This window comes from Denticeps clupeoides, chromosome 3, assembly GCF_900700375.1.
Source record: "Denticeps clupeoides chromosome 3, fDenClu1.1, whole genome shotgun sequence".
NCBI lineage: Eukaryota > Metazoa > Chordata > Actinopteri > Clupeiformes > Denticipitidae > Denticeps > Denticeps clupeoides.
In genome coordinates, this window is record NC_041709.1 from 11680915 (window position 1) to 11693211 (window position 12297).

Here is a 12297-nt window from a genome sequence, read left to right on the forward strand (position 1 = left end):
TCTGGTTCATAGGCGAGTGTGTTACCCACTAGGCTACTACCACCCTGCCAGTAATTAGCTGTAGTTAAAAAGAAACATTTGCTTGGATTTTACAGAACTGTTTGTTAGCTTGTTGCTGCTTATTAGCAGTATTAGAATTGTAATGGTTATGACCTGTTAAAACCTGGCTGGTGAAGTTAGTAAACTAAAGTAAAAAGTTCATATAACACGTTTTTAATAAGTCACAGACTTGATTTCACCTTGTATTAACTCTGAATTTACTCTGTGGAAGACTCTTTGGGTTGTGCAATAGTTTCCAATGCCCAGCAGTTATATTCCTGGTTATGACAGTTAATAGTAAATGTACCAGGGCCATAATGGAAGCTAGAAAGATAATAAAAAGATAAGGTAACATGAAAGTTTCCCGTTCTTGTGCAGTTAGATCATCTGTCACAAACAGGGGATTATGAAACTTACATGATGATCTTAGAACTAAACGTTCATGGCCCTTGTCTTTGTATCAGGGATGGCCTACAATGTTCTTATTCCTTCAGATAAGATTAACTACAAACACCAATAGCTCAAACACATACATAGGAAGAGCACTCTTTTATTGTTTTTATTGATAACATATTCATTACATCTTAACACGTTTCCTTAGGTTTCAACACAGATAGCACATTAGGAAAACAGAGCATTAATAAGAAGAGTCAAGAGAAATATAGGATTCATAATAATCTCATTTTTTTCTCATAGTTTTACAGGATTCACACAATCTCATTATACATTTTGAGATTATATACAAAAACCCCAACGAAAACCGCAACATCTTGAAGGCTCGGCATCATAGAAACCATATGCAATTAAATAGCAAAATATGCTTAAAGATCGAACAAAATAAACACTTCAAACAACTGTGGCTTGATGTTGTAAGAGCAGCAGTGGGATCCACACTTAACCTGGAACTACTGATTCATGCTCACACACAAGAAGTCATTGTGGCCAGGTGAGGTTACACTATACGTTAGGGAGCGGTTTGAACTCCTGCGTCCTTTAATATGCATTAAGGAATGATCCAATTACAAGTGGCAATGCACTGCTAGTTGTATGATAACTTTCCTGTAGATATACACTCATTACAGTCTACATTTTACTCTGGTCCAACTCTTCGCCAGCGGACACCCTCAACCAGCATATTGTCACCCAATCCCACACTGCTTTCACACTACAGTGTTTACTTATTGAAGATCACCTTAGACTCAGACCTATGGTCAAGTATATTTTAGTTAATGTTGAAATATTACAAAAAGTCTAAGTGCAAAATGTGTTTCAATTTAGAGCAACTAAAATGTAGTCAAAATGATAACTCTTTAGTGTCACCTAGTGGGTACTGTACTCACCTACTAGGTAGCCTAGTAGGTAAGACACTTGCCTTTCTACCAGAAGATCACAAAGTCACAGGTTCTGGGCAAGAACCACTGGGCTTTCCCTGTAATTACTGATAAGTTACTCTGGTAACTTATAAATGATAAATTATGTAAATCCCTTTGAGGTGAATCAGAAGAACAGATAATGCACTTATGCTGCAATCGAACCCATCTGTCAATGAAAAGACATGCAACATAGCAAGCAATAATTGTTGAGGCAAACATTCCATTCATGATGACCAGATTCTATGACAAATTTGATTGAAGCCAATAATACCATAATGCCTGATTGAAGTCAATAATACCATAATGTAGTTGTGATCGACCAACCCAAGCTGCTCTAACAACAACAAGCCCTGTACAAAGGCGTGCAATACAATAATTTTTTTACGTGTTTTAGCCCAATGCTCGACTGTGACCATTTTGAGACCAAAATATTATAAGCACATACATAGCTAAAAAAAAGATCATAGTTCACCAACATTCAGTAAAAAATAAAGTCAAATAAACAAAGTGAAATAAAACCACTAAATGTTGAATTTCATGCAAAAATGCCACTTAGGTTACTGTAATTGTAGTCGTACAATATAATAATTTGCTCGCTTAAATGTCATAGTTATCTGCCATAATCAATTATTTGCAAAATTTAACACAGATAGGAAAAAGGGTACAACACCACAGTATGCTGACATGCGGCTTCGGTTGCTGTTCAGAGGGGAGGGGTCTCACACTATTCACCAAGTACAAAAAAGATCCCCCCAAATAAAACCATGGGGTTCAACATGACTCCAGAAAGACTTCACATTTCATAAATTAACAGAGAACAGACATGTTAAAAAGCACTAAAATAGAAGTACAGTCATTCCAGTGAATTTCCTTTAATTTTTTTTCTTCAATACACTTAGCTAACTGAGGATGCACTGATGCATTATGTCTCTTAAAAATATCTAAAGTATAAACAGTGCCAGTTACCAGGAAGACCCTAAGTGTTTAATATATAATTTATACTTATATTCTATTTATTTCCAAGCATCCTATGCCCATTGCAGTGTGAAACTCAATAAAAAAAAGTGTACTCAAATACACTCACACATGTACGCACAGAAATCATAAGTGCACACAGAGACACAAGTACACACTGTACTTTTGTGTGCAAAGCTTCCACACAGATAAAGACAACACAGCATCTCTGCTGCAGAGGGGGGTAAAAATGAAAACAGATGCTGATCCCTTCAAAACTGTCTTACACTTTGAATCCAAAGTGAAATCTCCCCTGTGCAACTTGTAGAAAGTAACTAACTAAGCGTTCACATTCAGAAAGTCAGCAGAAGACGTTTTCATTGCCATATCGGTGAATCAGCAGTATAACACAGTCAGACACCATCAAGGAGTTTAACCAACAAAAAAAGAAATGCTCATTTCATCAGTTAAATTATATATATATAAAAAACCCTGCATATAAACAAGAGAAGAACATGATCATTTCAAGGTGCCTGAGTGAGGACAGGTGACCTTACTCCCATTGGGTAAGATAAAATCATTCTCCGAAACCTCATTGTGCTTCATGCAAGTATACAAAGTGCACCTTCCAAGATTTTCGCCCCTCCACTGGCGCTGGGTGAAGCTATTGTCTGAATTCCTCTTATTGCTGCAGCCAGGTTAGAACTGTATCAGTGTTGGTGCAATATGCCACTAATTCAACCAGCAGTAAACACCACAAAATACATAGTCTTCATATAGCCTGACAACAAATAACCTGAAAATTTTGGAACCAATTAGACAATTCTGCTGTAGGTGCATGTTACCCTCAGTGGCCAAAGATTGTGTAATGTTTCTAAAAGCAGAATTCAACAGTCAATAAAGAAGGTACAAACTAAATATTAAGTGGCTCTACATAACTCAATTTTGTATACTATAATGAAGGCTAAAAGAATAAACCAACCAAGCTCCAGGATGGATGGTGGCAGAGAGTTCAGACCCAAGTCCTGACACGTTACAAAATATACACAGATTAGAAAAAAGTAAACAGCTTTCAGACATGCGCAGACACACAGATACGTACTAAGGACTGGTGACACAAAGACCCTGAAGTTCACCCTCCCCTCTGTGTGCTGCCTGTTTCAACGTTCCAGATGCCAGGCGGTTCGTAGTCAGTGACTGACACGGCAAGGTGTAAAAATGTTTTTATCAAGCTCTTTTTTTTTTTTTTTTTATCAGCCACGATGGATAATACTGAAAGAAAATCATGCAATTAGAAATACTAAGCTAAACTAGACAAAGGGGGGAAACAATGTCTTAAAACAAAATAGATTTACAACTGGCATCAAGAATGTTACCATTAATAATACAATCTCAACAGAACAATAGCATTACCAACAATAATGATGAAAGTAGTAGTAACAATAATAAGTAATAATGATAATAATAGTAACAATAATAATAGAAACTTTATACTATATTTCATAGTGCCTGAGCACCATGGCACAAGGCCCATGAGAGGAGAGAGGAGTTGGCGGGCTGAGAGTGGGACGACAGAACACAGGTGATGTGCAGTTTGGAGGGCTGGACTGGTGACTAAAGTTTGTTAAACACTTCCTTGGTCTGATATGTGTGTGGTACCACTGTGGGAGAACTTGGTTGGAGAGATGTACCGGTGAATACCAATACTGTGAGTTCATATGGAAAGATAAGCTTACAGTAGCAGGAGACAGAGTATGAAGGTTTGCATGCGTGTCAGATATCGGTCCAGTACTGAAGGACTTAAGGGTTTGAGCTCCAGACCCTGGATGTGTTCTCCCGTCCTGCTCTTTCTCCATCTCCATCTCTTCCACTGCGGCACTCATTTCAGACACCGACCAGGGGATCCCAGATCTGTGAACCCCACGCATGTGAGAAATAAATGAGTGCTAGACAGTTGGTGATTAATATTGCCGAGCTTGACTTAGCAAAAACTGATTTAATTGCTTGAGGATGATTTTCGATACTTTTTAATTCATCTGTAATTTCCTTAATTTATAGGCCATGGATAAGGTTGGACCCCTGGGGTTTATTACAAGTACTAATATGGGCAGTGGTGGCCTTGCGGTAAAGGAACTGGACCCATAACCAGAAGGTTGCAGGTTCGAATCCAGAGTTCAAAGCCAAGATGCCGGTCATGGCTGCCCGCTGCTCACTAAGGTGATGGGTTAAAAGCAGGACACATTTCGTTGTGTCACCATTTGCTGTGCTGCAGTGTTTCACAATGACGATCACTTCACTTTCTAAAGTATTCTCATAATTTTTTCATAATTTCATAATCTCAAAGATGGTGCTAGTCTCTAAGTATAATATAAACATAATTGTTAATCTGCATCAGAAAAATCGTTACATTTCTTGCATAATTATTTTCAATGTCTTTGTGAAAGATGACATTTTGCCAACATTCTACATTGTACATTTTTATGAATGTACAAATTGTCATCACCCACCTTCACTGCAGCGGTGCAGCCGGAGCCCCAGAGCAGTGAAAGTGGACATTCTGCCACTTGGAGTCACGGCGGTACCACACACGCGTCTCCTCTGACTGGCTGCTGCGAGGTCGGCCCTGCCCATCCACAAACTGTGTGAGCCGGATGTAAGCAATGCAGGCAGCGTCCTCACCAATCAGGTGAACATGGGGGTTCAGGATGGTAGTGTGGATGGGCTTGCTGTTCTTTGACAACACTGTAGGATGGAGTAAATAAACAAAAATCTAGGTTGAAAAGGATAAGGAAAAAGAGATAAAGGCATACTGGGTACTGGTAATTACTACATGAAGCTACACATAGCACTAGGCTACTACCACTAGGGGTGGTAGTAGCCTAGTGGGTAACACACTCGCCTATGAACCAGAAGACCCAGGTTCAAATCCCACTTACTACCATTGTGTCCCTGAGCAAGACACTTAACCCTAATTTGCTCCAGGGGGGACTGTCCCTGTAACTACTGATTGTAAGTCGCTTTGGATAAGGGCGTCTGATAAATGCTGTAAATGTAAATGCACCATAAAGAGCTTACAAAGCAATATGCATCACAATTCAGTACAAATTACTATTGTAATTTTTGGGTATTACTATTAGGTATTAGCTGCAGATATTAGCTGTTTAGGCTAAACTTGTACACTGACTTTCTAGTTTTCTGGTTCACTCACAGTTCTCAAAGTAGAATCTGTGGAAGTCCATTCCCTCGACCAGATTCCCCAAGGCCTCTGGTTCAAATGAGGTCAGTCCAGGGTCACAAATCTTCCTGTTGTAATGCAAAACATTTAATATGACAAATCCCAGTTACACATTCAAATTATTCACCTACTACTGCAGGGGTACTTTGTGGGTTTAGGGGTTGTAACCCGCAATGCCTGATGGGCTGGGACTCACGCATAGGCCTCAAAATCCCCATTGTTGATGGCTTCAATCAGCTGCTCTGTAATCTTGATGATCTCCTGTTTACGAGCTGTAAGAGGAACACAAAGTCAATCATCGTGTCAAAAAAGTGCTAAAAGAGCCACGCCCTACATTCATGCACGTGGCACACAAGCACTAATTAGTCTGGAGCTATACATGAATCAAGACACGTGCACTTGGCGTCCTGATGAATAAGCACAACTGTCATAAAACCACAGCCAGGCAGAGGAGGGAAAGATTTATAAAGCCTATAAATAAATAGCCCACAAGAGACATTTTTTCTGCGTTAACTTTTGCTGACACCATCACTCCAGCAGCTGGGCATGCAGCACCGCACTAATATGCAAACTCGGCATCCGCTGCACTCTCTCACATTCAGATTCAGAGCTACGGCCCAAAAAGAGCTCCCCTGCCAGCCCTCTGACACCGACATGGCTTTCTGCTGTGAACATGGACTTACCTGTGAGCTGGCCAGTCATGCTGCTCTGCACAGCCGAACATTTCCTGAGAGCACTCCTTCACACTACAACCTCTCCAGATGTCTCCTTCTTACAGACATGCACATGCTCATGTACCATCAGCCAGATTTTACAAAACACCTTTATCAGGATGGACTATTAAACATGATCCAACCTGGGCAGGGATTGTGTAGCGGGTAAGTAAGTGAACCTGCTTCTGTTGTCGCCCACGGCTCACCAAGGCGATGGTTAAAAGCAGAGGACACATTTCGATGTGTGTACTGTGTGCTGTGCTGCAGTGTTTCACAATGACAATCACTTCACTGTCAATTTTGTCTGGCAGAATGAAATGGGACCATCTTTCATTCATGGGAAAGTCTCTCCTAACATGAATCTATCTTCAATTCACAAGCTCACAGCAGAAATTAACATGCTACTCTAGTTCTTAAGGTCCTTAGCAAAGATTTACTTCCTTCATCTTTCCCTCAATCCCTCTTCTGCTCTGCCTCACTCTTTCCTCTCCTGTTGCGAGAGGGCTTAAGAGAAGGGCATCCTGTCATTTCCTCATCCTGCTCATACTGCAAGCACAGCAGGTCTCTCTTGACACCTCATCTCTTGACCTCTAATGTGTCCCTTTTTCCTGAAACACATGAGGTAGTACAGCCACCAAACAAAGGTGCAGTCAAGAATGTAAAAAATCGTTCACTCGTGTTCTGCAATCTGACTGGCTGAGCCATGTATGAGCCTCCTGAAATATTCTGCGAGGATGAACAACTTTCCCTTTTGCTAAGATGTTGCAGGAGCATCAATAGCATGTTGCTGAATCATATTACAGAACATGTGCACAACATTATTTCAGTTGCATACTTATTGATGTTGCTATGACAACTGCCTTAGAAATGCAATGAGCCATTTGACAATGGCTCTTAATGATAGAATCAGCCTCTGCTCCATGAAACGAGATACCAGGTGCACCACAATGCTAGAAGCCCTGTGGGTGGTCAAAGGTTGATGAAGGTGGAGAAGGTAGGGAAGGTGAGGAAGTTGGAGCAGAGGTGCAGCACAGACACTGTTCACCTGGACAGTACAGCAGCGGTGGACAGGAGAATTCGAACATGAGGAGAAAGCACAAGAGATCTGCAGCCATCCAATCAGGATTGCAGCCTCTTACTGGATTGTTGGGGCAGGGTGGAGTAGTTGAGTGATTGCGTGTAAGTGAGCAAGTGCATGAGTGTGCGTGTTGCACGACACACTTATGGGTGCAGCTGAGAATCTCTACTCACTCTGTGTGTTTGGGGTGTGTGGTGGGGAGGGCGCAGCCTGCACCGTTCCTTCAGCGTCAGCTACAGCCGTGGGCCCTGAGCTCCTGCGTACTGAGCCCAGAACATCTGAGAGCTTGGAGGCTGGAGTGCCACAGAGAAGCCCCCAGATAACAGGCCAGAAAAAAGTCAGAGCAATATTCACCTTCACACTTCCCGCGACACACAAGCACGGTTGAATCACTCTAGTGCAGCTCCCGAAGGCCAGGCATGAAGCGTCAACTGTTGCACAGCAGGCATTTACAATGGCAACCACTAGAGGGCAGCCCAGGACCAACAGCACAGCCTGGCTTCTGTGATACTGCTCTACCCAACTCTTTTAGGCACTAAAGCAGTCTGTGGTGTGATAACTCAAAAGCAAAATTAGTGGGTACATTATCTTACCAAGACACGTTCATGTTTGGATTAGAATATATTGCGAGCATAATTTACTTTACTATTGATTAGAAGTATATCTACATCACAGGCCAAAACTTTGGGCGTAGCCTCAGATAAACTATATGCTGCTTTTCCAATTTTTCATTACATGAAAACATTAGAAATACTAAAGACAAATGTACCGGGCATGTGCATATCATGTCTGTTTGTAGTGCACTGACATTGATTTTATATGCTAAAACATATTAACATATTGGATTTTGTTACTTTACACAACCAAATCTGGTCTGATCTGTTTCTTTTATGTTTTTCTAATATTTACTTTGCAGAGCAGCATATTGTTAGTTTTTTTCAAATCTGAGGTGGGTCTACACTTATGGCCTGTTGTATACACGCCAATGAACCCAGATCTGTGAAAATAGATACATAAATTAAACCATGCAGAAGAGAATAAGGAAACACTATAACGATATCTTGCCAACCTGGGATCAAATTGTCTTTGATTTTGTAAGAGGCTTTCTAAAAAAGTCAGAGATGTGTCTGGAGGCCTGTGTGGTTTGGTCTAAACAGAATAGTCCACAAGCTGGACAGGCCCCGTCAAAAGCACTTACTGTCTTAGGAAGCAGGAAGACACTATCTGTCACCCAGGCTGGTCTGATGCTTCACTCTCCTATTTTTTTTCCCTCATACAGCACCACCTCCAGCCAGAATATTTCCAAAGCAGCCAGGTCTTGAGATTATGCATTGAAAACCTTGGTCAAATAAAGATGAGGCCCAAAGGAACATGCTCTGGCTGGCAGTGCTACAAGAGCTCAAGCATTTCTCTGCAGATGTGGTAACAAATGATCCTCTGACAGATCTACATTCCTGCAGTTCAGTTTAATCCAAACCCATGAAAACTCAATTCAGCTAATAAATGTCTTCATAATATCTTTAGAAGGTATTTCATTTGTCAGGGGTCCAATGAAACTAAACACAACAGGAAGGCAGGACTCTGGGTGAAGGGTTGGTGACAGGGTTAACTGGGCTGTCTGATGTAGCAGAGGGTGTGACGGGTCAAGCAGTGCCAGGGTCGTGCGCACAAACTCCAACTTACAGAAAATCAAAGGGGCAGAGCCTTGTGTTGATTGGCTGGACTCTGAGTGGGCTTTAAGTGAGCTGCTATCTATTTTTTTCCCTTGTGAGTGAGAGGAAACGAGACAGAAAGACAGACAAACAGACATAAAAAAGAGGAAACATTGCAAAAGTAGAGAGTAGGGGCTGGGTGAGGATGTGGAGAGAAGGTAAGGGAACATTTGAGGATTCTCAGAATCAATTGTCCAGTCCACTCACTGTGTTATGCTGTACGCCATTTCACCAGACTGACAAAAATAATTTATTCCAATGACTCTTCACCACAAGCCAACTATTGTTATGACAAGTTTCTGAATTGGTGCACCTTCTGCATCTTCTGCAGTGACTCATCAAAGCTGCAGCCCTTTCACACACATTTCCCCTGCCTGTTCCTCATCAATGTGATTTTTCCCCTCCTATTCTCTGTCCTGCTCTCAGTCCGTTTCCTCACATTGTGACTAAAAATAAACTCAAGGTGCCCTTGCTGTGTTCCTGACTGTCTCCCATGAGGAGGAGAATAGAGGAGACTGTGAGTTCAAACCAGTCCTGGAAACTCTGAATTATAACCCATTTTTGTAGAGTAGAGCCAGGCATCTTCCATAAGCAATCAGATGCATGTGTTTCGGCATGGCCGAGATGTTCCCTTCAACAGTTTGCCATAAATGCTCATCAGATTCGGACAAAAAGCCAATGCCCATGAACTGACACATTCAACCAAATCCCCAAATCAATTCTAACATTTTTTATTGCACATGTCACTCATAGTCCAGATTTACTCTACTCCTGGCTGATGTGTCCTTATGACATGGGCTAAAACGCAGACCTTTCACCTCCAAACTAATCCAACTCCATATTCTGGACTTCATGTCCTCTTCTAATTGCATAATTTGAAAAGAACACCATTACTATCTATAATATATAATCACAGGGCTGTGCAATATGGACATTGTGACCATGGCTGTTTACAGCAGCTTCATAAATAAAGAGCACTGAAAAATAATCCATTCCACCCATGTTCCACCCATGCTCTCTGCGCAGGAAGCAAACTATCCTCATTAGAATGAAAGCTCAGACATTGTCTTGGCAATGTACATTTATTCTTCAGTGTTGTAAGCCATGATATGAAGCAAGACAATGTGATACTCCTCTGGCCAAACATTTTGGAGATTTTTTTATCCCCACAGAAAGCACAGCCTGTGTTCTTTCTTGACCACCTACCTTTCACATCCTCATCCTCAATTGTGGTGTTGCTACTGTCGGAGGACTCCTGTAAACAGAGAAATGATATTAAAAGCTGTACTTTCACCACATGAACACAAACACACACACAGAGAAAAATGTATGTGAACACAAATAAATATTCGTTCTACAAACAAAACCTTTGTGTGAGATTTCCAAAAGCTACACAAAAAAACAACCCCAGAAGAATAAATCCTACAGTAAACTGGTCCTGGCTGATATTAATCTTCTCTTCAACAGTCCCTCAGGACAGTCCCTGCCCATCTCACACTGTACTTTTACTAATAGGTTGCATTCATTTCTAACACCTACATACAACATCCACTAAACTGTGCATTGTAAATCATCACCCTTTTTAAAAAACTTCTTTGCGGATGCTGCGGATCCAGAAAATGTCAGGACAGACGAGCAGTGAGACAAAGTAGAGACCAGACCACACAGTCATGTGGGAGTGCCAGAACTTGGAGCCCACAGCCGGTGGCACCATGGGTACCAGGGCTTGCTGAGTGGGCAGGGAGAGGTGCTCACAGGGTAAACGAATGATCGTGAAGGGTGTGGTGGTGAGGTCAGTGTGGACTTCACTTGACTGAATGGCACAATGCGAGGAGGTGAAAGAAAGAAAAGGACCAGGGGGGAATAGGCATCAGGGAGAGCCACAACCCATCTTCTGGTCACACCAACAAACGGTTTGCACATTAGCTACAACCAGTTCACACATAAAAAAAGCAAAACAGTCTAAATTGCAGAAGGATCTGTTTTCGCTGCACAATTCTGCAACGAAATTGGAATCATAATTTTACTTATTTTCTCCTAAGTGCATTTAAATAATTGTCTAAGGTCACTGGCTCTAGATGCTAAGTCAGATACAAATCCAGATCACAGTTTCTATCCAATCCATCAAGCAGCTCAACATTTGTAGTGAGCCAGGCTATCAATGCCTAGAGTATGCATTTGCCTAAAATGCAGCACATATTCCTCTCTAGCTGTAACACACACACACACACACACAAACTAAAAAAAAAAAAAAAACAGTGCAGAAAATGATGACAGAGGTAGGGACAAGAAGCATTCAAAAGAAAAAGAAACAGATGAAATAACGGAAGGGGGATGAAGGCAGGGTGGGGAAGGATGTACCTTGATCCCATCCACTGGGTTATGGATAACAGTGGTCTGAGGCTCCTACAGAAAGATAGTGAGAAAAAAGAAAGGAAGCAAGAAAGAGGGATAAACAGAAAGAGAAAGAGAAAGGAGCAAATGCGGTGGAAGTGAGGAAGCATGACAGAGTTAAATAGAGTCTGAGGTGTTAGCGGGGAAACAGCAGAAGAAGAAGACTTGTTAACTTTAGAGAGAAAGACAGAGACAGAGGAGAGGAGAGACAGAAAGAAAGAGAGAGAGAGAAAGTCTTGAAGGTATAATGAGAGGAAATCGTTATTCCAAAGCAATGTTGAAGCAAAAAAGGTCAGAAACTGAAGCCAGAACATGAGTCTGAAATTCCTTGTGCTTCGAATGTTGCAAAAAGTTAATGGGAGTGAACAGCATGCACCACATACACAACCGAGGGCAACGTCTGCCTGCAGGTTGAAGTAAGGTGCGCAACGTGAGAGGAGAGGAGAGCAGGCAGAGTAACTGGGGTGTTTACACTGATGAAGAATTGATCATCCAAATGATGCATTTCATTTGATGTTCTCACCACAATCGGTATATTTCTGAGGGAACTCAAGTCATTTTTAATACTGTTTTGAGGCTATAATTGAACATGTAGGAGATGACTAGAAAATTCACCATGAAAAGTAGCCTCAATGAAATTAAAGAATGCTCACTGACATTAAAACCCACATTAGCACTGTAATATATTTGTTAGGGTCTTGCAATAAATAAGAATTTGTTCTAAATGACTGTTTAATTTTAAACAAAGTATTATAATAAAAACAGGGTGATACCTTTTTCAGTGTGCCATTCATGTACT

The 12297-nt window shown here is 41.3% G+C and overlaps 1 protein-coding gene across 35 annotated transcripts in view; it reads right to left on the bottom strand.

The window, feature by feature from the left end:
- Positions 1 to 573: 573 nt before the first annotated feature.
- camk2b2 (calcium/calmodulin-dependent protein kinase (CaM kinase) II beta 2) overlaps positions 574 to 12297 on the bottom strand; it is a 40365-nt gene continuing 28641 nt past the window's right edge. For 13 of the 35 annotated variants that reach the window (XM_028971607.1, XM_028971610.1, XM_028971604.1 and 10 more), the window contains 5 exons: positions 10311 to 10359; positions 5798 to 5873; positions 5575 to 5669; positions 4874 to 5108; positions 574 to 4277 (listed from right to left, as the gene is read on the bottom strand). In XM_028971607.1, coding sequence (XP_028827440.1) covers positions 4876 to 5108; positions 5575 to 5669; positions 5798 to 5873; positions 10311 to 10359 — 453 coding nt within the window. In that variant the 3' untranslated portion in view covers positions 574 to 4277; positions 4874 to 4875. Of the gene's footprint in view, positions 4278 to 4873; positions 5109 to 5574; positions 5670 to 5797; positions 5874 to 7565; positions 7686 to 9075; positions 9157 to 10310; positions 10360 to 11465; positions 11511 to 12297 lie in introns of all 35 variants that reach the window. The other 22 variants (XM_028971592.1, XM_028971585.1, XM_028971591.1 and 19 more) reach the window with 5 other exon arrangements.